General features: G+C 42.4%; 1 protein-coding gene across 2 annotated transcripts; it reads left to right on the top strand.

The window, feature by feature from the left end:
• The first annotated feature begins 49 nt into the window (after nt 1–49).
• On the top strand, nt 50–26,960 carry KIN (Kin17 DNA and RNA binding protein). Of its 2 annotated transcripts, none has more exons than XM_045030780.1 (13): nt 50–222; nt 2,054–2,148; nt 5,022–5,065; nt 5,179–5,301; nt 6,322–6,503; nt 15,679–15,727; nt 16,044–16,101; nt 17,924–18,050; nt 20,929–20,979; nt 21,741–21,809; nt 22,827–22,926; nt 24,301–24,401; nt 25,967–26,960. In XM_045030780.1, the coding sequence occupies exons 1-13, from the start codon at nt 109–111 to the stop codon at nt 26,027–26,029; spliced, it is 1,176 nt and encodes a 391-aa protein (XP_044886715.1). In that variant the 5' UTR covers nt 50–108; the 3' UTR covers nt 26,030–26,960. The 2 variants fall into 2 exon arrangements, with proteins under 2 accessions (XP_044886715.1, XP_044886706.1); XM_045030771.1 differs by having other exon boundaries at nt 17,921–18,050.
• Nucleotides 26,961–27,394: the final 434 nt, after the last annotated feature.

The raw sequence follows: 27,394 nt of genomic DNA, 5'->3' as shown, positions 1-27,394 counted from the left end.
GGCGAAGGGCGGTCTCGCGGCCGGCCGGCGGAAGCCGTTCCGGGGTCGTGTCCTTCCGCTTCCGGTCCGGGCTGAGGGTGGGGGGACGCCGCCGCCGCCGCCGCCGCCATGGGGAAGTCGGATTTCCTGAGCCCCAAGGCCATCGCCAACCGCATCAAGTCGAAGGGGCTGCAGAAGCTGCGCTGGTACTGCCAGATGTGCCAGAAGCAGTGCCGGGACGAGGTGAGCCGGCGCGGGGGGACCAGACCCGGGGGCTGGGGCTCGGCCGTCGCTGGGATCGTGGCCCCTGGCCGGGGTCGGGAGGCGGCGGCGGGCTAGGAGACCCCTTAGGGCGGAGCAGGGCGGGGGCCTGGGGTGGGTGGGACTTGGCTCGTCCCTGTCCTCAGCGAGGCGCTCACGGGAGCTCAGTGCCACCGAGCACGGGAAGGGGAGCGTCGCTCTCAGCAACAACGCAAAGCTCGTGGAAGCACCATCCCTGTTGAATAGGGGATCTCAAACTGGGGGGATCCCTCAGGGGGCCGCAGGGTGGTTACATGGGAGTCACAAGCTGTAGGGCTGACAGCCCCGAGCCCCCATTAAATTACCCTCCCCCCGTTTTTTAATTTGTAGGGGGAGAGGATAGTCAGAGTCTTGCTTTGTGAATGGGTTCAATTAAAAAAAAAATTGAAAACCAGGGCTGTTGAAAGACTAGTAATAAAGACTTGCATGTATCTATAGCAAAGGAGGAGTCTTTTACATAACTCTTTTTTTCCCTAAATCAATGGTAATGCATATCAGAGGAGGCTGTACATTCAAATACGATTCAATGAACTAAACATGATCTGTTTTAAGTCAATATTCAGCATTATAATAATCCAAACAAATTAATAAAATACATTGGATAAGATTTAATTATTTGACTTGACATTTGTTTCACATGCCTTTGTCTGTACAACTGTAAGTGTATTAATAAACAGAGTGAAAGTTAAGTTCCACTGCAGCTTTTGCAAGTATCACTGTCCTCTGTTGAGATGCTTTTATTAACTTTCTCCAGTAATAATCTTGACAATTTCACAATCAATAATATACTAGGTGCATTAGATTTTCTCTCTCCTTTGGTAGAAGATTATCAGTATCACAAATACTTGGACAAATTGGAGCATTATTAGTCCTTTCCCCTTTCATAGTTGTAGCACTGATCTCTAGCAAATACTTCAGAACTTGTAATGAGCTCCGTCTTCACTTGTGACACTGACATTCTGCCCCAAAAATACAAGTCCCATATCACTTTGTTTATTGAATGCAGCCCATGTGCTTAATGCTGAACAGAACACAGGATGATATGGACACTCAGTACCTTACAATCAAGCTCTTGGGTCCCAGTGTGACAAACCCTTATGCATGTACTCAGTAGGACTAATCAAGTGAGGAAGGTAACCACTTTGCTGTTATATCTTCAGGATTAGGACCTGAAGGCTTGATCCTAAGGGCTGAGTGCTCATAACTTGCATTGAAATCAAGGGAAAATGCAGGTGCTCAATACCCCTCAGGACCAGACCATAAAAAACACATCAGGATAATGACCATCAGCTGACTGGGAAATAGAATAATCAAATACAGTGCAGCATTATTAAAAATAACATCTCTTATGCAAGAGGAGAGCTAAAACTAGGTAGGCATCACAGAAGAAGTGTTTTAAGGGATTTAAAAACGTTGAGCATAGATTCTTGCTACGTTGGGATGGAGAGGGCATTCTGGGCATAAAGGACCATTTGGAAAAAGGAAAAAAGGGAGTGGCTGGTGTGAGGAAGATGTGTTGGTGAAGCCAAGGGAATCTCCTTTCACTGTTAACAGTATTAGGACTTATGACAAACATTTCACACTCCAGAAGCAGGAGTCATACAGTTGCTGCCTAAGCTCTGTTCTCCCACGTTAGCGGCACTATGCAATGATGGTATTACCAGGGATGAGTCCGTTTTATTTTTTAAAGCTCTAACTTAGGTTTTGTTGGTGTTTAAAATGTCAGTTTACTGACTTCTGTAAGTCAAGATAACGTTTATCTTTTATTTTACAGAATGGCTTCAAATGTCATTGTATGTCCGAATCCCACCAGAGACAGCTGCTACTTGCTTCTGAAGATCCTCAGCAGTTCATGGACTATTTTTCAGAGTTAGTTTCTCAAAATTCCCCACATAGGCCTTGATCCTGCAATTGAATCTGGGTGGTTGCCTCTTTGTGCCCTCTTGGAGTCCCATTGAAGAAACTGAATTTTGATGAATTTTAAAATTTTATTGTAGTGTTACTTAGTAGGTACTTTTAAGACAGCAGTATGAAAAGTTAAGAGGTAAAAGTTTCAAAAGCACCCAAGGGACTTAGGAGCATAAGTCTCATTGCAACTCAGTGGGGCTTAATCATTTTTGAAAAATTTACCCTGTTTCTAAATATCTTATTTTAAACTTATTAGCCAGTCAGAATGCAGCACTTTGTTATTGTTAGTAACCCTCTGAAGTTATGTATAGGGCCCTGCCAAATTCGCGGCCATGAAAAATGCATCACAGACCATGAAATCTGGTCTTTTTTGGACGTTTACCCTGTGCTATACAGATTTCATGGTAGAGACCCAGGATTTCTCAAACTAGGGGTCCTAACACAAAAGGGAGCTGTGGGAGGAGGGGTGGGGGTCAGAAGGTTATTGTGGGGGGGGGGGTTTGCAGTATTGCCACCCTTACTTCTGCGCTAACTTCAGAGCTGGGTGGCTAGAGAGTGGCGGCTTCTGGCTGGGGGCCCAACTCTGAAGGAAGCAGCGCAAAAGTAAGGGTGGCAATACTGTGACTCCTCCCCAGCCTCCCTTTGGGTCAGACCCCTTCAGTTGCAACACTGAAATTATGATTTCAGATATTTAAATCTGAAAATTGGTGATTTAAAAAATCCTATGATTGTGAAATTGACCAAAATGGTCCGTGAATTTGGCAGGGCCCTGGTTATATAGTAAGGAAATGTCAACTGGTAGAAGTTATTATTATTAATTTGTATTATCGCAGTGCCTGGGAGCCATAGTCATGGACCAGGGCCCGATTGTGCTAGATGCTATGGAAACACAGAACAAAAAGACAGTCCCTGTCCCAAGAGCTTACAATCTACGATAAGAGACAACAGGTGGCTACAGACAGGGAGGTACAAAGAAACAAGGGGGCAGTATTTGTCAGCATGATAGGCAGTGGTTTCAGCACGTGAGCTGTGTAATTAACAAGTTTTTTTTTAGACATCATAGCAAAGGAGAGTTTTGAGGAGTGATTTGGAAGTTTTGCTGATGTTTATGGGGCATGCCTCCCACTTGTGAGGGGCAGCATGGAAGAAAGCACAGAAGTACTTATTTGAAAACTTAAGTGTGTGATGGAGGTTGGCATCATAGGCTTGATTGGAGGTGAGTTTCAGCAGCTCAACAGGGAAAGAGAGATGGTGGGGATTGACTGTAAAGGGCTTAGGAAGTGACAACAAGCAGCGTATGTTTGATGCGGTAGAGAAGGGGAGATAGTGGAGGGATGCAAACAGAGGTGTGACATGGACAAAGGAATGGGTTAGGAAAATTATCTTAGGAACAGCATTCTGAATGGTTACGAATTGGGGAAGAGTGCCTTTGTCAAGACCAGCGAAAAGGATGTAGCAGTAATGAGATGTGAGATTTTGAATGAGTGTTTTAGTTGTGTGGATGGATAGGAAAAGCCACATCTTAGACATGTTATGTAGAAAGAATCAGCCACATAAGGACATAACTTGGATCTGATTACCCAGAGTGAGCTCCAAATCCAGGATGACACTCAGGTTATGGGCCTGAGTGACTGGCAGGATAGTGGTGGTGTCCACAGTGGTCAAGAAAGGAGGTAGCAGAGAGGGCTTGCAGAGGGGAAGATTAAGAGCTTTGTTTTAGCCAAGCTGAGTTTGAGTTGTCAGCTAGGCAGCCAAAGGAATGGTTAGAGCGAAATTTTAATTGAGACAGAAGGAGGCAGGTCTGGAGCAGAGAGGTAGATCTGTGAGTTGTCGGCTTAGGAATGGAAGCTGAATTTGTTACTATTGAGGTTGCCCAGAGATAAGATAGAGAAGGGGACCAGCAACAGAGCACTGTGGAACCCCTACAGAAAGTTGGAGGGAGGATGAGGCGGAGTCTCTGAAGGATGCACTGAAGGATCAATAAGTGAGGTTGGAGGAGAACCCTGCAAGGACAGAGTCACAGAAACCAAGGAAGGACAAGATTTAAAAAAGAAGAGCGTAATTGATGGTGTCAAAGGCAGCTGACAGGTCAAGGAGGTTAAAGGGTATGTCTACACTGCACACCCCCCATGGTGGCAAATAAAGTATATACACTGCACTCCCCCCACCTCCGCACAGATAGAAATAGCATTGTAGGTGGTGAGGAACTGTTTAGGTGAGTGGAGTAAAGTCATGCCTAATGTACCCTACGTGGCTCTCTACACACCCAAGTAGCACCTCTCCTGTTTTCACTGCTATTTTTAATAGTATAGTGTCCTGCTGCTTGAGTCTTTCCCTGCCACGGGGAAAGGCTACAGCAGTGGGGTAAGGCACTGGCAGGGGGAGGCAGCTGGGAAAGGCTCTGGCAGCTCCCCATTGCCAGAGCCTTTCTTCATTGCAGGGAGCTGCTGGAGCCTTCCGCTGACGCATGTAGCTGCACACCACAGTGTGCTGCATCGTGTAGCTCCGTATATGTTGCACGCCACCACCCAGGGTGTGCAGAGTAGACATAGCCAAAGTGTATGTGAGTACACTGACATGTTTGCACAATTGTATAAATACAGGCACACAAGCTGTGCATATAGACTTATGTAGGTGTATATAGTGTTACACATATGATACCGTATTTTACAATGTTCCAGTGAAAGAGGAAATAGATTATCTGAATCTGGTGATATTCTTTTGAACTGAATACACCTCTTTATTTTGTAATATTTTTCCGTTGTCATTTATAAATGGAAATGCTACGTAACTGTAAAAGCATTATTTAAATAGTCTCCTTTTTATTCCATCAGGGAATTCCGAAATGATTTCTTAGAACTGCTCAGGAGACGATTTGGTAAATATTTTGATTATTTTTTTAATGACCCTTTATAGTTCAATAACAAAAATTCACATCAGTTTCTCCCCAGTAATGGACTTGTATTTAACAGTAATATATTTTTGTTTTAGGAACTAAGAGAGTCCACAATAATATTGTATACAATGAATATATCAGCCACCGAGAGCACATCCACATGAATGCCACGCAATGGGAAACCCTAACTGACTTTACTAAATGGTTAGGGAGAGAAGGTAATTTTATTTCCTATAAGAAATTATTATTGAGTGACTGCATTGCTAATAGTTAATCAGTAAAACCTGCTGATTAGTGCAAAATACTGAAAATCATAAAAAGTATGCATATACATTTATTGTACTCACATCAGTGCCACATAAATAGTGATACACCCATTATATTCAAACCTTATGCTAACTTCTGAGCCTTTTCCTGCTTCGTCTGCACTCTGCCCACTAATCCACGTCCACTGGAACTACTACTAAACTCAGATCAACTTTCAACAGCTGCTATTTAAAACAACAACAACAACAAACTATTAAAGAAATATTCCTTCCAAATATAGAATTGCTCCACAAATTAAGATGGCTTGAGGTAGTCAATATTAATCCCTGAACTCGCGAAAGGTTTAAGGCTTGATCTACAATAATAGATTTTCTGGTAAATGTGCATATAGAGAATATATGACTTGGAGTGAAGGTTTTAGCGGCACTCATTGTAATGACCTGCCTGAGTAACATGGCCAAAGCAAACTCATTCTAATAAAATTACAAGTGTGAGTAATTAGAACACATTCTAGTAGAATGTATGCTATAGCACACCATTCTGTATGGGTAGTGTTTTTATTTGTGTGTATATGTGTGCGTATATATATGTGTGTGCATATATATATGTGTGTGTGTATATATATGTGTGTGTGTGTGTGTAAAAATCTGGGAATGGAAATGCTTTTTTCATTAAACAAAGGAAGCCTCTGTACTTATGTCACTGTTAGCTACACTGACCTATTTCAAAATAAATCTGATTAGCTGAAGGAAAAGCTTATGCTTTAAGATAGTTTTAAAAGCAGCTATTCAAGAATAGTACATGGAGATATGGTGTGCTACTGTTAATCAATGCATAGATACGCTAACTACAGTCTGTGATGCATGTCTGGCATTTCCTTATTCCATAAACATAATTTCTTAAATGTAAGCATTTTTCTTTAGTTTGGTTTTGATAGTAACTGTTGAAATATGATCTGTTTGTTTTTTAAGGCTTCTGCAAAGTGGATGAGACTCCTAAAGGCTGGTATATCCAGTATATTGATCGGGACCCAGAAACTATCCGTAGACAACAGGAACAAGAGAAGAAGAAGAAACAGGACCTTGATGATGAAGAAAAAACTGCTAAATTCATTGAAGAGCAAGTTAGGAGAGGCTTGGAGGGGAAAGAACAGGTGAGAAGATATTATATATACCAATCTTCAAGCGCAAAAGTGCTCTTATTAAATAAATATTTAATTTAATCTTCATAGGACTGCTCTGTCAAATCTTCCAATGGAATCTCATCTGCAGGTACTTAGCTAAGATACAAATGATCAGTCTTCATGCTCCAGGTTACAGGTCAATCACCAGCCGAGGTAATAAAGGTAATAATTGGAGATATACCAATCTCCTAGAACTGGAAGGGACCTCGAAAGGTCATCGAGTCCAGCCCCCTGCCTTCACTAGCAGGACCAATTTTTGCCCCAGATCCCTAAGTGGCCCCCTCAAGGATTGAACTCACAACCCTGGGTTTAGCAGGCCAATGCTCAACCCACTGAGCTATCCCTCCCCCCGGGGAGGAATTTTCCCCAGGTAACTAACGCTGGATTGGTAACATGCATCATGGGTTGCTTTGCTTTTGTATTTTTTTTTTTTAATTTTTCATTTTTTGATCACCTCTGAACCATGAGGTGTAAGCCATGGTCTCAATATTTTTCTTGCTGAGACCCCCCCCAGCATGCTATAAAAAACCAGGGCCCAGTAGGAGGAGGCTGGGGGGGAGCCCTTGAGCATAGGCATAGTTTTATCTCTGTTTGCAGGGGCAAGGGCTGACGGGGCTTGAGACAACACTACAGCACCTCCCTGCCAGACTCCTCTGCCCCTGCTCAGGCATGGCAGAGGTGTCCTGCAAACACCTGGTGTAAATCTAAGTGGTGTTCCCTACCTGAGGTAGCACTTACAAGAGGCTGTACAAGAGGCCCTGCCTGTTACTGTGTCTTGCAACAACCGGGATAAAATTCCACCAACCGAGGGGTGGAGGCGGTCCAGAGGCAGACCCCCTACTACATGGTTCGTCAAGTCTGTTCCGATGTTGGACTCTCGGGCTGTCAAGTTCTTGTGGCTGCACAGGAACAGACCAAGTGGCGAACGATCACTACGGGAGACTGTTCGGCTAAGCGTTGAAGAAGATTTTGCCATCTAGCCAGCCCGGGGCGCAAAGTTAGACTGGCATATCAGATCACCTCCCCTCCCCTGAGGAGTTATGACTCCTGCACAGAATATCATGATCAGGAGCTTCTGAGGAAAGAATAAGAAAGAGGAGGGAGCTAGTGGCTGGTTCAGGGTGTAAGGCTCACAACAGACCTGGACTGGGGGTGGGGAAACGGTGGAAGGATCCAGAGTTCCACCCCACCCTCCCAGATAGTGAAGTGGGTCCTCAGCTCCCTGGGGAAAGAAGAAGGGCTCCTACATAGCTCCCCTTCCTCCCACCCTGAATCAGGGGATTATGTTACTCCTGGGTAAATCCTGCAAATCCCAGACTCCAGAAAGGCAAAAACAAGTGTGTCCTTGACAAAAGCAGCAAATAATATTGTTAATGAGCAAGTGGGGTGAAAATCAGGGGTTAAACCGCTCCTCCTTTGCCTTCTCCCGCTGAGGGAGCGTTTGCTGGGCTCTTCTCACTGCTTACAGTGCTCTGTATCATGATTACTGTCCCTTCCCCACCCTACAGCAAGTCTGGGCATGCAGAGACGCCTGTGCCTCCTGTGCAGTCCTGCTTTAGGCTCAGCCTATTGGTAATTGGGCCTGTCTGGCATTCAGCCTAAGGACCCTTCCTCTGCTGGAGAAGGAGCTTAGGTTTTAGGTAGCAATGGAATGGGAATTGTGCCTTGTGATCCTAACCTCTTGCCCTGTCAGGGAAAGGGCTCTGACTCTGAAAGGCAGAAAAGAGTCTCTCTCTCCGTCCCTCCCTCATGCCACAGGCTGATTCCACATTAAAGCCTTAGGAGCACTTCAGGCGGTTTGTGACCAGAACAGATACACGTGAGGATTCCACTCCCTGTGAAACTTACAGGGAGGTAAGTGAAAAATCCCTTCCCATGTTCAAAATGATCATGATTTACTAAGTAAAGCCCTGAGCGATACTAGGTTGTTTCTACAGTACTTGGGTGCTAGCCAGCCTTGGGGAGTGAGCAGGCAGCCTTTCAGGCTCCCAGGGACTTCTAGCAAGCTGCTTCCACAATTGAGATATGTGTACCAGTACTCCTGTTCTGTTGTATGGTCCCCATGCCAGGATGAATAGTGTACTACCTCCCCTCTGTAAACAGCCGGGGTAGAGAGTACCATATGTGCTTTTTAAAAAAAAAATCTAACCAAAAAACCCCCCAAACCTCTATAGGACTTTTCGAGGACACGATGTTAGTCAGTGGCTTGCAAGAAACTCATTAATGTTAATAAAATATCTTCCCCTTCAGGCATTATTAGACACATGTTTTCCTGTTGATGCCTCCTTTGAGGGCATCATAAGATCCAAATGAGGACATCTGATTAAACCAAATGGTAAACTAAAATTTTGATAGAAAACAGAAATTTTATAAGTTTTGGGAGCCTAAGGTTGGTGCAGCAGTAGCTTCACCAGTGAAAGACATAGTCACATCTTCAGAAGGGGACTTCTTTCCAAAAGACCTCATAGACAATAGGCATGATGACTCACTGAGCAACAATTTCAAAGTCTCAGCAATAACCTTCATGTATTTAGTGCGGAACGCCTACTCTGGCAAACAAGTGGCTCAATGTCTAGAGGTGTGATTCCCTGCTCGGAATGGGACTTCTCAAGTTCTGTCCTAGTTAGCTTCTTGATGTGATTTGTGACAAGCCAACTTGGTGGCTACAAGGAAAGCCATGTTACACCCGTGAACAGCCATCTCCCATCTTAAACAGATACCTTGTATATGCAAACTTGCAGGTGAGGAGCAGTTGGGGGAAGACTTGGAGAGATTACTAGCTGAGACTGTAGAGGCATCAGCTCTTACTGTGGAAGCCAACATAGCTATCCATTGGTTGCTTCCAACACCAAGAGTATCCCAGAAGGGGCTGTCACCCTGGCAGAGGGAAAATCTGGAGTAGAAGCTTCCAAAGAAACCTAGATGCATTTTTCCTCCGAACAAACAAAATTATCAGCCTGACAACGAAAAAGAATATCTATGTACAGAAGCTGCCAGTTGTTGTGCAAGACTCTTCCTGCTGATCCATCCTCTGCACTCAGAATCTTAGGTGGCAGGTGGTAGTCGTAGCAAGGCACAGGTCACCCGTTACGCACATTTACCTGTGCGTAGCCAATTGGTACCTGGTCCAGAGAAATAGACCTATGCATAAATGAACAGCTGTTGGAAAAGGTTAATAGTCATCCATTCTTCAATTTCAAGAGGAACTTTTGATCCCTGAGAACAAAACAGACGTGACTCTAGCTGTAATTTTACCATAATGGTAAAGGTTTGCAAAGATGAAAAATTTAATTGCAGCAGTTATTTCCCAAGGTCATCAGTAGCCAGTTACTTCCAATGGCTAGGATTGCTGGGGCCATACGTCAGCTTCATCTCCTGAATGGGTTTCTCAAAATGCACCTTCTGAAATTCCTTCTGAGACATAGAACCATGGACTTGATGCAATTCATAATTGGCTGTCATTCTCAGATAACATTGAGTGCCCCTTTGTGGGCAGGTAAGGTCAACCAAGGTCCTAAAAGCCAACCCATCTTTCACTCTATACCCGTGTATACTCACTGTGGAAGCAAGCATACTTGGAAGACAAGTCTCCAGTATCTCATATTACTCATCCTTTCAGTTTATGATGTCACCTCTATCAAGATGTGTCTTAAAAATAAATAAAAGCAAAACATAGACATGTGAGATCGGACCAGTTGTCCACTGAGTGCAGTATCCTGTCTATGGCAGTGACAGTAGAAGGTGCAAGAAACCATGTTGTGGGCAATTAAGGTACTCACAGAGGACGTCTGCTACTTCCTGATAGTGGCTGGTTTATGATTGAGGCATGAGTGTTTATATCTCTTCTGAAACCAGGGAGTAATCAGAGGTCAAAGCTTTTCCATAGTAATCGAAATAATGTCCTGGATAGAGAAGAATCTACTGCTTTTCAAGACAGTTCACGGAAAAGAGGAAAAGGGAGAATTGAAATCCTTTTCCTAGGCCTCCACCAGCCCACAAGGCACTTTGGGATTGCTAGATAGCGAAGGACCCTGATACCTACAAAAGCACCAGGTCTCTTGGAGCAGGGTCTCATTCATACACACCAGGAACACCTACAGTTAACGGCCTGGGCATCGGAAGAGAAGTGTAGTTCAGCATGGATTGTCTGTCTGTTAATTTCTAATACAGTGTGGTATCCAGACAGAACTCAACCAGGACATTTCATTCATTCTAGTAATCCCAAACTTCTAGTGATCTCAGCTATGCTAGAGTTTCTTCAGAAGGTTCAGTTGGAGTCCTACAACCAACCAGCCACAGCAGCATTTTGTAGCCTACCACATTGGATCCTCCATTTGAATATCAGGTGCCATGTTCAACCACGCTGGCAAATTAGGTAGGTGGGTGGCTGGCCCTTCTAGCCTCCATTCCCTCCAAAAGGCAAGTTTTGGAACTAGTTCCTATGTCCATACAAGAAACATTCTACCTTTAATGAGGAAAACGTTATTCTTATAGCTCCAGAAACCTTTCTGTTCCTCGTTCCACAATTCCTGGAAAATAGTTCTCCCTTCATTTATCTCTAACCCTTGGAAGATTGTGGCCTAAATGGTCATTACTAGAGCTCTAAAGATATATCTCCAACATATGCAATTGTACCCTGTTCATCTTTTTCTTCCAAAATGCCAATCCCTTAGGACCTCAGGTTGCTGCAAGCAAGACTTAAAAATCCTGCACCAGTTAGCCTGCTGAGCTTCTGGGAAACTATTTACAGAAGTCCCTAGAGGTATTGTGGGTGGGTGGGGGAAATATATGCGCCTCATCTGAGGAAGACTTGCACAATAAGTTTCCATTCCTCTGCATTCCATTCCTTCCTTTTGATAGGAGGGTGTCTGTGATGGGGCGTCTACTCCACACTGGCAGAAAAGGGGTTAAAAGCAGCCCTAGGGAGGCTGCGCAGGAGGCAGCCAATCACAGAAGGGCTTATAGGAGCAGCTAATCAGGGCTGGGCTGGCCTATATAAGAAGGGCTGCAGAACCGAGCAAGGTCAGTCACTCCCTGGAGCTTGGGAAGGGAGGAGGACTGGCTGCCTTGCAGGCGGAGAGCAGCAAGCACCCTGGACCATGCAGTGCTGTAGGCAGAGAGCTAAAGGCAGCTCCTGGCAGGCTGCAAGGATCTGCAGACTGAGGCCCTGATGCAAGGGCAAAGAGGGTGCTGGAGCTACTGAAGGAAGTGGCTAGGCAGTGGACTGCAGTTTGTCACTGAAGGAAGTGGCTAGACCAGGGGTCGGCAACCTTTCAGCAGTGGTGTGCTGAGTCTTCATGTATACACTCTAATTTAAGGCTTCACGTGCCGGTAATACATTTGAATGTTTTTTAGAAGGTCTCTCTATAAGTCTATATTATATAACCAAACTACTGTTATATGTAAAGTAAACAAGGTTTTCAAAATGTTTCAGAAGCTTTATTTAAAATTAAATTAAAATGCAGATCTTATCAGTTTAGTGTGATCCTTGCCCTTGCTTTTCCTTGCTGAGTTTTCCAATGTCTGGTGGCACCTATTTAGATATTTTAAGCTGCACACAGGCTTCTGAGTTAAGTTGATAACTGGCTGGCAGGAGATCAGCGGCTGGAACCCCAGATCGGCAGCTGAGGTGAGTGGAGCTGGCGGTTGGTAGGGCTGAGCAGGGCTGGAAGCCTGGACCATGTGTGGCAGGGGCCCTGCGCTGGAACTCCAACTGGAAGCAAGGCGAGTGGGGCTGCGGGGACCCCGACTGGCAAGGGGCCAGCAGCGGGAACCCCAGAGCGGCGGCGGGCTGAGCAGCTCAGCCCACCACCACTGTGAGGTTTCCACCCCAGCTGGGGTCTCAGCCCGCTGCCAGCCTGGGTTTCCATCCCCCAGGCCAGCAGCGGGAACCCCAGAGCGGCGGTGGGCTGAGCAGCTCAGCCCGCCCCACGTGCCATGAAAAATCGGCTCGCGTGCCGTAGGTTGCCGACTCCTGGGCTAGACAGTGGACTGCAGGTCCCCCGAAAGGAGGGGAACGTGGAGTGTGTCACAGCCAGAGGGCAGTGTCACTGAAGAGGATGCTGCAGTCCTGGGAGTGACATGGGACCAGGAACAGAGGTGACAGTGGGCAAGACACCACCAGAAGAGACTACAGCGCTAATTCTCTGGACAACTAGGAGGCACCGCAGCAGTGAGGCATGCTCCGTCACAGTGTCCTATCAAAGTTCCTCACCAAAGGCTCTTAAGCAAAGTAAGCTGTCGTGGAATAAGAGGATAAGAGGGAAGGTCCTCTCATGGATTGGTAACTGGTTAAAAGATAAGAAACAAAGGGTAGGAATAAATGGTCAGTTTTCAGAATGGAGAGCGGTAAACAGTGATGGGGTCTGAACTATTCAACATATTCATAAATGATCTGGAAAACGGGAGAAACAGTGAGGTGGCAAAATTTGCAGATGATAAAACTACTCAAGATAGTTACGTCCCAGGCAGACTGCGAAGAGCTACAAAAGGGGATGTCTCAAAACTTTGTGACTGGGCAACAAAATGGCAGATGCAATTCAGTGTTGATAAATGCAAAGTAATGCACATTGGAAAACATAATCCCACCTATACATATAAAATGATGGGGTCTAAATTAACTGTTACCACTCAAGAAAGAGATCTTGGAGTCCATTGTGGATCATTTTCTGAAAACATCCACTCAGCGGCAGTCAAAAAAGAGAACAGAATGTTGAGAATTGTTAGGAAAGGGATAGATAAGAAGACAGAAAATGTCATATTGCCTTTGTATATATCCATGGTGCGCCTACATCTTGAATACTGCGTGCAGATGTGGTCGCCCCATCTCAAAGATGTATTGGAATTGGAAAAGGTTCAGAAAAGGGCAACAGAAATGATTAGGGGTATAGAACGGCATCCGTATGAGGAGAGATTAATAAGACTGGGACTTTTCAGCTTGGAAAAGAGATAACTAAGGGGTGATATGATTGAGGTCTATAAAATCATGACTGGTGTGGAGAAAGTAAATAAGTGTTATTTACGCCTAATAACACAAGACCTAGGTGTCACCAAATGAAATGAATAGGCAGCAGGTTTAAAACAAACAAAAGGAAGTATTTATTCCCACAGTGCACAGTCAACCTGTGGAACTCTGCCAGAGGATGTTGTGAAGGCCAAGACTATACCAGGGTTCAAAAAAGAATTAGATAAATTCATGGAGGATAGGTCCATCAATGGCTATTAGCCAGGATGGGCAAGGATGGTGTCCGTAGCCTCTGTTTGCCAGAAGCTGGGAATGGGCGACAGGGAATGGATCACTTGATGATCACCTGTTCATTCCCTCAGGGGCACCTTGCCACTGTTGGAAGACAGCAAGGAGTTCTGTGGCACCTTATAGACTAACAGACGTATTGGAGCATGAGCTTTCGTGGGTGAATACCCACTTCGTCGGATGTATGTAGTGGAAATATCCAGGGGCAGGTGTGTATATATATACCTGCCCCTGGATATTTCCACTACTTGCATCCGATGAAGTGGGTATTCACCCACGGGAGCTCATGCTCCAATACGTCTGTTAGTCTATAAGGTGCCACAGAACTCTTTGCTGCTTTTACAGATTCAGACTAACACGGCTACCCCTCTGATACTTGTTGGAAGACAGGATACTGAGATAGATGGACCTTTGGTCTGACCCAGTATGGCTGTTCTTATGTTCTTTTGTCACTGGGTTGGTTCCCAGGTAACTCCTTAGTTTATAAATACCTTGCTTTCTGTTGGGGATTTTCTATTTCTGCCTATTATTGTACTGTAATAATTGAACTTCTGATGGCTTGAGTTGAAGGACAGAGCTCGCGGACACATTCCAGTTTTGGTAAGGGAGGGGGAGACGTGACTGAAAATGTTTGAGTGCCATTGCTGAACTCAAAGCATAGTTATCAATGGTTCGCCGTGAAACTGGGGGTGCGTATCTAGTGGGGTCCCACAGGGGTCTGTCCTGGGTCTGGTACTGTTCAATATTTTCATTAATGACTTGGATAATGGAGTGTAGAGTATGCTTATAAAATTTACAGTTGACACAAAGCTGGGAGGGGTTGAAGCACTTTGGAGGGCAGGATTAGAATTCAAAATGACCATGGCAAATCAGAGAATTGGTCTGAAATCACCTGGATTGATTGGTCTTCAGCTGTTATTAAAACTGCGCCGATCACAACACGTCCGCCCTTCTTCTCGCATTCTTGCCTTTCTTCTCGATGCTCGTCCGAAACGTGGTCTGAAATCAACAAGATGAAATTCAGTAAAGACAAATGCAAAGTACTACACTTAAGAAGGAAAAGTCAAATGTACAACTACAAAATGGGGAATAACTGGCTAAATGGTAGTACTGCAGAAAAGGATTTGGCAATAGGGGATCACAAATGGAATATGAGTCAACAATGTGATGTACTTGTGAAAAAGGTAAATATAATTCTGGGGTGTGTTAACAGGAGTGTTATATGGAAGACACTGGAAGCAATCATTCCCCTTGATTTGGCACTGGGGCATTCTCAGCTGGAACATTGTCCTCTTTTGGGTGATTTGGAAGATTTAGGTTCGATATTAGGAAAATCTTTCTAATTACAAGAATAATTAAGCACTGGATTAGATTACCAAGGGAGGTTGTGGAAACCCCATCATGAGAGGTTTTAAAGAACATAGTCAGGGATGGTCTCGGTTTCCATGTTCTTGCCTCAGCACAGGAGGATGGACTGGATGACTTCTTGAGGTCCTTTCTGTCCCTATGTTGCTATGATTCTGTGAACCTTCAGTGCCTCAAAATAGGGAAGAGTCTCCTCATTTCTGTATCATTTCGACAGGCTGTCTCTCTGTATAGCTGTGTTGGCTCAGGAAGAAATAGGGCTGTTAATAAAAGGCAACTTTCCTTTCCTATTGGAGCCAGTCTGTTTCAGATGATATCTATATAGAGAATGTTAATTGGAGAATTCTGCAAAAGGGTCTATAACAAGATGTCTTATAGTCCTGATCCTCCTAACTGATCAGGCCACAGTGACTGGTTTGGTAACCTTACAATAGTTGTAAAAATTGCGCTAATTAAAGATCCCCAGCAATGATATCACATCAGTTGTTTATACAACCCTTGAAATTTTATTTTATTTTTCTTTGGCAGGAAAGGCCTGTCTATACTGAACTAAACAGAGAAAATGATGAAGAGAAAGGTAATTGGACTTTTAATATGTATGTTTAGAATTTATGGAGGATATTTGTGATCTGCTATTAAAGCAGGGGACCGAGCACTGAGGCTTAGCATTGGTAAAGTGCTTAAAGATCATGGATGAAAAGCACTATAGAAGAGCAAAGTATTCTTCTTGTCCTGTATAAAGCAGTTTATTTTAAAGGATGAGCCAAAACATTTGAATAGTAAATCTTTCCGCATTTGTGTTGCTTCTAATTTGCAGTTCTTTGCTGTAACACCCTTAAATGCAGTTATATTTAAAGGATAGAAATAGAGTAACGTCTCTTTATTTTTTTTAGTTGCATTCAATTTAAACAAAGGAGCAAGTACTTCAGTAGCAGCGTCTTCTAAAACAAGGTGAGGAAAAGACACCAAGGCATCCCATTCTGTTTGTGTCCTATCTTACTGTTTGTATTATGATAGTATCCGCAATGCGCTAAGTATTGCTCACATGTGCAGTGAGACAATTCTTGCCCTAAAGAGCATGCAGTCTATTGCCTGGTCCTGCTGTGTTATACAGAAGGCCAGACTAGATTATCTAATGGTCCCTTCTGAGATTCATAGAGTTTATACATTGGCCTGATGGGTGGACCCATGTGTGGAGCCCCACGGAAATCAGTGGGCTTCCTCGCATCCACTGATTAGGAGCCAGATGCAGGCTCAGCTCCTAAGAAGACAAGCCACATATGAAAAGTTGGATAAAGGGCTAAAATATACAATCAGAATAATTAAATGATCCTCCGATATCCCAGCTGCCTTTCTACTTGTCCACTACTAATTTCATCTTGTAAACCCATGTTTGACTCCTGTGGCCAATCGCCTGCAATGCATTTTCCTAATAAGCATTCAAGAGAGTGAATCCAAATACATTTTTTAAAAAATTCATTGAGTTTTGGTATAACCGCAGGCAGTGCAAGACAAAGAAGGGGATCAGTAATACAAGCAATGATGATAAGAAGTTACAGCAGTCTGTGAAAACATTTGGCTAGCAATATACCATCCTTTCTCATAGGACAATATTGTAATTAAACATATTACAGGTAAAATGAAAGCTCTCGTCTCATCACCGGGGAAGCTTTTAGATAAGATATCTGATGTGAGATGTGTGAGGCAGAAAATTAGACTATAAACTCATTCAATATAATAACAGAGGGATTTTAAGCTTTGAGGCATATTATAAATTACACCTAAAGATTCCACTCCCAGGTAGTGCTCAAGGTGATTACAGGATTTAAAATACAAATGTCCCTGAATAGATCTCCTGCAAGTAAGAAGTACTGTTCTGAGTGTTCTCCGGTTATTTGCTGGAATTGGTCTGTCTAGGCCTCTGTGGAACTAGTAGTGACCTAAATTTCTCATGCAGAGTCAGAGATGCTCCCAGGCACAAGAGTTCTGTAACATTACAAGTCTGTTTTACTTCTGCGTTAGAGAGCATGATAATCTGTACTATTTTATTTTTAATTATCCGTAGCACTTATACAGCACTTTACATCTACAAAACGCTGTTTGAACACAAGACAGTAAACCTTGTTACCAAAGCAAACAAACGGACTTCCTGCAGAATGAGAAATGATCTTTCATAAAATCGGTCAAAGGAAACGAAAAATTGCAGATTCAAAATAAACACGAACTAATCCATATCCAAGTATAGGATCTTGATCACTCTGCTCACTGTCTGTAAACGCAGCAGCTTCCTACAGAGAAGCAAGAACATATGGCCCAATTAAATCTGAGAGGTTTTGTTAATGAACAGGCTTTTGTCCACCTATTGTACCTCTGCCCACAGATAAATTTCCCTGTAATGTGTGCTGGAAGAAACATTTTTGTATTAAAATGGTTGAAGCATCCATCTAAGTCTTGGACCAGTGGGTTGGTTTGACCATCAGATTGTTTGCCTCTTGGAGTTCCTGCAATCCAAACACAAAAGTAGGTGCAATTCCTGCCCCAGAGTTTATAATCCAGTGCCTCGATCCTGCAAATTGATCTGCTCCTGTGTCCATACGGGTCCCCATTGAAATCTGGCGCAGGATTCATGTAGATTATGTGGTGGGATTGAGGACTAAAAGATCAGCTGCACCTCTGCACAGCCTGTTCTCCAGGTGCATGTCTGGAAAGGTGTTACTTTAAGAAACGGAATGAAAACAATATTGTATGATTAATCTAAACCCTCTTCCAGCAGTGTCCTTGGACCGAGTGCATTGAAGATGGTGGGAGGAGCAGGATCAGTTAAACGGAAAGAATCTGCTCACAGCTCAGGTCAATCAAAAGAGAAAAAGAAGAAATCTGCACTGGATGAGATCATGGAGGTACAGTGAGAATGTTACCCAGAGATCCATGCCTTTGTAACCCAAGGCTAAATCACTTACCGCACTCTACTTGGGGCTACCTTTGAAAAGAACTGGAAGCTCCAGGTTGGGTGGAATTCAGCAGCTCACCACTTTACATGATCATCATGGCTTACCCTATGTAATACCAATGTCTGTTTAATTCTGGATGCAAATCAAGTGGTCTGAATTTTTCAAGTGCCCTACCTTAGTACATTTTTTTTTTACAAGAAAAATATTTTTTTTATTCTAGTAAAAAGTTTATAAATGTTTAAAGAGAACTGCCTTTCATCTTAATGAAAAAGAGTCCCATTCATTTAGATCACATAATGGCAGAGGGCTAAAAAGTGATAAATTTTAAAAGTGCTTATATACTAATGCTAGAAGTTTAAATACTAAGATGAGTGAACTTATGTGCCAGGTATTAAATGAGCATATTGATATAGTAGGCATCTCAGAAACATGGTGGAATGATGATCATCAATGGGGGACACAAATATTTTGTACCCTTGTATTAAGGAATGACAGAATTTAGTCATGCTGGTTGGGGAGTGGCACTATATGGGAAAGAAAGCATAGAGTTAAATATAGTAGTACAAATCTTAAATGAACCAAACTGTACTATAGAATTTCTATCCACCGAGATTCTATGCTTGAATAATAAGAATGTTGCAGTAGGGATATACTCCTGACCAGGATGGTGATGGTGACTGTGAAATGCTCAGGGAGATCAGAGAGGCTATACAAATAGAAAACTCAATAATAATGGGGGATTTCAACTATCCCCATATTAACTGAGTACATATCACCTCAGGAAGGGATGCAGAGATAAAGTTTCTGGACATCATAAATGACTACTTCTTGGAGCAGCTAGTCCTGGAACACACAAGAGGAGAGGCAGTTCTTGATTTAGTACTACGTGGAGCACAGGTTCTGGTCTGAGAGGTGAATATAGCTGAACCGCTTGGTAATAGCAACCATAATATAATTATATTTAACATTCCTGGGGGGAATACCAAAGAAGCCCACTACAGAAGCATTCAACTTCAGAAAGGGGAACTACACAAAAATGAGGAAGCTAATTAAAAAGAAATTTTAAAGTACAGTTCCAAAAGTGAAATACCTGCAAACTGCATGGAAACTAAAAAAGAAAAAAAAATCATAAAGGCTCAAATTAAATATATGCCCCAAATTAAAATCATTTAGTAAGAGGACCAAAACAGTGCCACCATGGCTAACCAACAAAGTAGAAGAAGTGGTTAGAGGCAAAAAACATCTTTTACAAATTGGAAGTTAAATCCTGCTGAGGAAAATAGGAAGGAGTATAAACTCTGGAAAGTCAAGTGTAAAAGTATAATCAGGCAGGCCAAAAAAAGAATTTGAAGAGCAACTAGCCAAAGACTCAAACTAACAGCAAAAAAGATAAGTACATCAGAAGCAGGAAGCCTGCCAAATAATCAGTGGGGCCACTGGATGATCAAGGTGCTAAAGGAGCACTCAAGGAAGATCAGGCCATTATGGAGAAATTAAATGAATTTTTTGCATCAGTCTTCACTGCAGAGAAAGGATGTACAGGAGATTCACACACCTGAGCCATTCTTTTTAGGGGGACAGATCCCAGATTGCGGTATCATTACAGGAGGTTTTGGAAGAAATTGATAAATTAAACAGTAATAAGTTATCAAGACCAGATGGTATAATAGCCAAGAGCTTGGAAGGAACTCAAATATGAAATTGCAGAACTACTTACTGTGGTATGTAACCTATCATTTAAATCAACATCTGTACCAGATGACTGGAAGATAGCTAATGTGATGCCAATTTTTAAAAAAGGTTCCAGAGCTGGGAACCCTAAATTCAATGCCAGGCAAATTGGTTGAAACTGTAGTAAAGAACAGAATTATCAGACATGTAGATGAACATGATTTGTTGGGGATGAGTCAACATGGCTTCTATAAAGTGAAATCATGCCTCACCAGTCTAATAGAATTCTTTGAGGGTGTCAGCAAATGTGGACAAGGGTGATCCAGTGGATATAGTGTACTTAGACTTTCAGAAAGCCTTTGATAATGTCCCGCACCAAAAGCTCTTAAATAAAGTACGCAGTCATGGGATAAGAGGGAAGGTCCTCTCATGGATCAGTAACTGGTTAAAAGACAGGAAACAGAGTAGGAATAAATGATCAGCTCTCAGAATGGAGAGAGGTAAATAGTGGTGTCCCCCAGGGGTCTGTACTGGGACCAGTACAGTTTAACATAGTCACAAATGATCTGGAAAAAGGGAGAAACAGTGAGGTGGCAAACTTTGCAGATGATATAAAACTACTTCAGATAGTTATGTCCAAACAGACTTCAAAGAGTTACAAAGGGATCTCACAAAACTGGGTAACTGGACAACAAAATGGCAGATGAAATTCAGTGTTGATAAATGCAAAGTAATGCACATTGGAAAACATAATCCCACCTATACATATACAATGATGGGATCTAAATTAGCTGTTACCACTCAAGAAAGATAGTGGCTAGTTCTCTGAAAGCATCCCCATGATCCAGGAATACAACCCCATGGTCTGAGTGTCTGTAGCTTCTGTTTGCCAGAAGCTGAGGGTGGAAGACAGGTGATCGATCACTCAGTGATTGCCTGTTTTGTTCGTTCCCTCTGAAGCACGTGGAATTTTGGCCATGGTTGGAAGGCAGGATACTGGGCTAGATGGACCACTGGTGTAGTAAACACCTTCACTATTCTGTTTTGGTTTGATACCTAAGTGCATGGAACTTGTTCAGGGTTTTTTGGGGGGAGGGAACTTTACATTAATATGAAAGGACAAAAAAAAAAGACTGACTTTTTTTTTCTTCTGTAGTTTGAAGAAGAAAAGAAAAAAACAGCTCGAACAGACTACTGGTTGCAGCCTGTAAGTATTTGAATAACTACATAGTTATCAGGCCAAATCCTGCCTTTGGGAACGTGCACACCGCCCCTGCTGGTTTGCAACATGTGTAGATCCAAGAGTAGAATATGAACAAAAATAATTTTTTTATTTTCCAAACAGAGAGATTATCATAAGTTAATTTCTCACAGAGTTTGCAAATATTTCACTTTTCCTGGCTGCTGTGCAATATTTACTATTCTGAAACATTATACTTCTAATATTTAAGCTCTTTTGTGTAGTGATGGCTTACTTTGTCGTTAAAGGACAGGTGCTTCTAGAGCTTATCTACATGCACTTTTAACAGGGTTTCTTTTTCCCACTCTAGTGGTCAGACCATAGAGAGATTTAGTTGTAAGCTACAGCCTTTGAACTAACACAGCTATGTCTTGCAGCTCAGGGAGTTGAGGCTCATGTTGTTAGATCCAAATATCCTGGGTCAGTCTTTGCTCTCAGTGATCCACATAGGGCTCTCTTGTAACATACTGAATTCAAATTTAAGTATATTTTGAGTCAGTGAGGGCAGGAGATGCCGTTGTGATGGGGTTCCTCCCACAAGGAAAGTTCCGTAATGTCGTGTCTTAGAAGTGGCGTTGCCTTGCTGACACTACACAGCATAACATCAGTCTCTGCTTGTGGGGACAACTGGAGTTAAAAGCTACTTGTGATGTAAACACTGAGTTGAGAGTAAGTTGTTTTTATTTGTGTATTTAGCTTTTTTTTCTTTCCTTTTTTCCCTTCTCCAGGAAATTGTTGTAAAAATTGTAACAAAAAAACTTGGTGAGAAGTATCATAAGAAGAAAGCAGTTGTTAAGGTGAATCTACAGCATTTTGTCTGATAAAAGTTTGTGAATAAAAGTGATTGGACACAGTTCTGTTTCCACAGCAACTAGAAAACATCTGTTTATTTGGTTGCTTATGGTGGTAGTGGTTGAACCCCAACTATCAGAACGAAGGCTTCCCTTTAACTTTCTCAGAGTTTGTTACCCGATTCTCAGTTCCTTCTGGGCAGTGAGTGACTTGGGATTTATTGCAAATCAAAATAGTGGCTTGTGGGCATCCACTCACCCCTTCATTCTTGATGACCATTTTTCCCTATTAAGTTTACTCTTGTTACTGTTTTCTTCAGACTCTGATTTCATCAATGAGTCTTTTTAGACCATACAGTCATCTTAAAGCTGTGTTGCTGGGGAGTGACCAAGAGCAGTGCATGGTATTTCAGGCCTTGAGACTGTGTCCATAATCTCTGTCCAGCATTGATGTGTAAAAATCCCAAATTATCTTTGAAGAAGTGTCCCCTGGATTCACAAGTTCTTCAATCTGGTGGGCCTGTCCTAATGGTCTGAAGCATCCGATCATCTCTGAAGTAGCTAGTACTGGCCACTGCCAGAGACAGGATATTGCACTAGATAAACCATGGATCTGATCTAGCATGACAAAACCGATGGCCTACATTTTCAAAACTGACTAGTGATTTTGGATGCCCAATCTGAGACTCTTTAAAGTGGTCTGATTTTCAGAAGATCATTGCGCAGCACTTTCTAAAAATCAGATCCCTTTCAGACTTCTCAAGTTGGGCCCCTGAAAACACTTGCCACTTTTGAAAATGTAGACCTATGTTTCTGAATCTCTTCTCTATTAAGACTAATAAAAAAAATTAGCAGAAAGTCAAAGAATGATTGTTTTGTAATTACCCCGATGTATTTGCATTATTAATATTACATGACCATTTGCTTGTAATCCTCTTATCTGTATTTTTTTTAATAAGAGAATAATCAAGTTATAGGTATCTTTCCCTTTCTAAAATAAATATATTTAATTTTCCGTGACAGGAGGTAATTGACAAATACACAGCAGTTGTAAAGATGATTGATTCTGGAGACAAACTGAAACTTGACCAGATACATCTAGAGACAGTAATACCGGCACCAGGTAAAGTTATTGGTAAACCAGCTAGCAAAGCTGCATCTGATGGACTGACTTTCATTCTTTTGAGCTGTAATTCATCAAGTGTCATCTGAGTCATTTTACTACTTTTGTTCCTGGCCTGCATTTCTTATCCACGTTGGATTAAGATATTCCTGTCACGAACCAAGGATCCTCTGGTTGCTGTTGGTGCAAATATTGCATTTATTCTTTTTGGTGATTTTGCAGAGCTTTCCAAGAGGAATTATGCTCCTTCTAAGAAGGATAGGAAGCATTTTTTGATTTGACTAAAGAAAGTATCTCTTTTCAGGAGGTATCTGTAGTAGCCTGCCAAAGGGCTTTACTGATTGTCCTCAGTGATTCTTAGCATGCATTTTCCCTCCATATAATACATATTATATATATATTAAATGTAAGTGTATTGTTGATGTATTTGTCACTTTAAAGTTTCCTCCATTGTCTGGAATTTGTGATTGTAAGGTTATTTCTAGATATTGGATTTTTGGCATTCATTTATTTATTTAGGAATATTTTTATGATGGATGAGGGAGAAATTACAAGGATTTTGAAAAAAGATGAAGACTTAAATATTGTAAGGTAATTGAAGCTTGCCAGAGCTCCTAGAAATCTCTATTAGTCATACAGTGCTGGATTTGGGGGAAGGGATAGCTCAGTGGTTTGAGCATTGGCCTGCTAAACCCAGGTTGTGAGTTCAATCCTTGAGGGGGCTATTTAGGGATCAGGGCAAAAATCTGTCTGGGGATTGGTCCTGCTTTGAGCAGGGGGGTTGGACTAGATGGCCTCCTGAGGTCCCTTCCAATCCTGATATTCTATGATTCCTTCACAGATGGAGAGGATTCAAGGAACCTCTCCCCTCCTCTTGTGTACCTGCACAGAGGGGGTGCCCACAGTCAGTCCTGGGCTCCTGATAGTAAAGGACCAAGAAAGCCTAACAGCAACAGCAAGGTACCCCAGAAGGGGAGTGATTCTAGAAGGAAGGTGACTCCTTCCCTGACAGCAGGCCTAGCTGGAGAAGGAGGGTGAATGCTACATCCTTTCAGAAGCTGTTGGAGCTCCCATTGCTACATACCTCACGTGCACTTCTAGTGAATTATGACAAACTTCTCTGCTCTGCTGTTCAGCCTAGTTAGATAAACAGGAGTCGTCAGCTTCCTAAAAGCAAAACAACATTCATCTGTATCACTCAGGCATGTTAGGATCAAGCAGTCCCTGAAGAAAAACTGAGCATTGCTTCCAAGGGAACACTGTCTTCTATAATTCTTGGAGATACAGACTTCCCAAAGTTTTCAGTAGAGCGGAGCTTGATCAAAAGACCCTGGAAGTTCCTATGGGTAAAGTTCTTCCTGTTTACTGTTTCAGGAAAGAAAGTTCTGGTTTTAAATGGAGGTTACAGAGGAAATGAAGGCATCTTAGAATCTATAAATGAGAAGAACTTCTCAGCAGCAATAATCATTGAATCTGTATGTACATTTAAAATATATTAATCTTTCATGCATAGCACTTTTCATCAGTAGGTCTCAAAGCCCTTTACAAAGGGTGAATGTCATTATTGCCCCCTGGCAAATGGGGAATCTAGGGCACAGATTGGTGCTCAGGGTCACCTAGCCGGCCAATAGGAATAGAACCCAAATCCTTTTAAGTTCTAATCCACTGGGCCTCGTTACCTTTAAAAGGCAGCGGGATAATGAATTTACAAATTGATAAATATGTAAAATATTTAGTAGGTTTAATTTAATTGTGCTCTGTTAATGATACCATAACTTTTTCAACTGGGAAAGCAATACACTTAAAATATATGTATGAAATAAGAGAATTCTCTTACTGTATTTATCAAGCTGGGTGTGTAGTCTGAAGATTAATGGATTTTGAATCCTTGTTGTTCATGCTACTTATAGTCAAGACTGTGTTTGCATTTTTGTTACAAAGCACCTTTCTCAATAGAAAATAGTCTCTGGGCTGAGCCTTAGTGTACCATGTATGTACTTAGTGTACCATGGTATGGTATTGCCACCCTTACTTCTGCACTACTGCTGGCAGGGCGCTGCCTTCAGAGCTGGGCACCCGGCCAACAGCCGCCGCTCTCCGGCCGCCCAGCTCTGAAGGCAGCATAGAAGGAAAGGTGGCAATACGGTGACCTCCTTGCAACTCACTTTTGGGTCTGGATCCCCAATTTGAGAAACGTTGGCCTCCCCTGTGAAATCTGTATGGTACAGGGTAAACGCACACAAAAGACCAGATTTCATGGGGGGAGACCAGATTTCACAGTCTGTGACATGTTTTTCATGGCTGTGAATTTGGTAGGGCCTTACATATAACTTTTGTGTGCAGTTACTGCTCTTGAACAGATAACCAGAGTAACTGCCCGTGCATTTGGTCACTTTGACATATAACATAGGACCTGCCATACTGGATCAAACCCTTGGTTCATCTAGTCCAGTATCCTGCCTCCAATTGGCCAGCACCAGATGCTTCAGAGGAAAGGTGCAAGAAGCTTGCAGTTGCCAGATGTGGAATAATCTTCTCCCCCCGCCCCCCCCAGGAGATCTCATTCTAATTCCTAATAGCTAGAGAGTGAAGCATGAAATTGTATATCTCTTCCAAAATTTACCATTAACTATTAGAACTGTGAATATTTCTGCCCACATAAATGTCCAATGCCCCTTTAAATCTTGCTAACTAGTAATTCCATAATTATTATAACAATGGGCAGTCTTCTCAAAATCTGACCTTCCACATTAATACATTGTCCACAGTCTCTGAAGGATGAAAGTTGTACATTGGTTAAAAATCAATAAACAAATGAACACAGAAATGTGTAAAAATGCCAACGTTGGGTGGCATGCAGTTCTTTCGTTTCCTGTGCTCTATTCGCTTAGTCATGTTTAAGAAAAAAAATAGTTGTGTGTGGACAGGTTTGATTTGATTCAGTTCAGCTATGTTGGAATTTGTAACTATTTATTATGAGATTCAGCAGGCAGAGTTTCCTTCCCCGCACAAACCTTTCTTGCAATTTATTCATCTGCAGGGGCCTTTAAAAGGACGGAGAATTGAAGGCATCCAATATGAAGACATTTCCAAACTCCTTTGAGACTCAAAGTAATGGGTCAAAGCTGACTCTTAGAAACATCAAATTGGTGTCCTCTATGCAGACACACGAGACTCTACTGTGTCAGGGTTTTTAATTTGTGTATATAGAAAAAACAACCTAGATTTATGTAAAGACCACTATAAATTTGTTAACATTTGTGAAAATCTTGTCTAAACTGTTTCTGTATCAAAGTTGTACTATGTTGTAATATTTTAATTTGTTTTCTAAGATTAGGAGATACCTGTGTGCTGGAATATTTTACTTACTGATTACTAATAAACGTATTATAAAATATCACCAGCTAGAAAGGGCCACTGGAGGGAAGGTACTGTATGTAACATAGTCTATAGTTTGCATAACACACTTCTGGATCTGCTGCCAAAACAAAATTCTGGCTTTAGAACAAGCAAAGAGATTAAAAAAAAGCAGGAAGGCAGCAGTGCTGTAGGGGATTATTTTTCTGGGTTTTGATGATGTACATAAGAATGGTTTGGTTTATTAGTTTTAAAGTGAGTGCAATAAATTACAGCAGAACTTGCTTAATCAGTACTCTGCTAAACCACACACCCAGTCAGGACCTGATCCTGGCATCCTCTGTGTTCCCATTACCGATCACGGCTGGACTTGCCTCTGTAGCGACTCCAAGACTTAAGCCTTAATTGGCATGATTTATGGGGCAGTGCACTTCTGTGAATCTGAACAGTAAAGAAATGGCACACCTACTTGTCTGCTCAGTTAATAGAGACGAAGTGATGGTTGTGCTGGCATAGATTCCCTAGGGCCTAGTCCTTTGTTCACTTTAATGCTGCTTTCCTGCTCTATTGTGGATCCTAAATGAGTCACTTTTCTTTGAATAGTTTTTAAAACGTGTAACATTTTGTATAACACTTAGTTTTAAAGCAATCTGTGGAATAAAAACACCTCTCTCTCAGCACAATGTATCCCATAAAAGCCTCTGAATAATCAGGATTGTTGTCAACTGGTGCTCCCTAGTGGAATCAAGCCAGGAGTCCAGATGCATGTCTTGCTTTATTTGCTGAAATAACTAAAATGCATAGGCAGCAAAGAGTCCTGTGGCACCTTATAGACTAACAGACGTATTGGAGCATGAGCTTTCGTAGGTGAATACCCACTTCGTCGGATGCATGATGCATAAACCACCCTGGGAAGAAGCTGAAACATTACATTTGGGCTGATATGCCTCTGGTTAAATCTCGTGTTCTTGGAACATGATACAGAAATTATCTTGACCCCAGCTAAAATAATTATGGAGAGCAAATCCCACTATTGGACACAATTGGGTTTTTAGATGCACTTGAGTCAGTGCTGATCATCTCTTAGGCCTGGTCTACACTAAGAAGGGGG

This window comes from Mauremys mutica, chromosome 1 (genome assembly GCF_020497125.1).
Source record: "Mauremys mutica isolate MM-2020 ecotype Southern chromosome 1, ASM2049712v1, whole genome shotgun sequence".
In the NCBI taxonomy this organism is placed as follows: domain Eukaryota; kingdom Metazoa; phylum Chordata; order Testudines; family Geoemydidae; genus Mauremys; species Mauremys mutica.
Note: the sequence above shows the minus strand (reverse complement) of the source record. Positions and strands in the feature narration are given on the sequence as shown.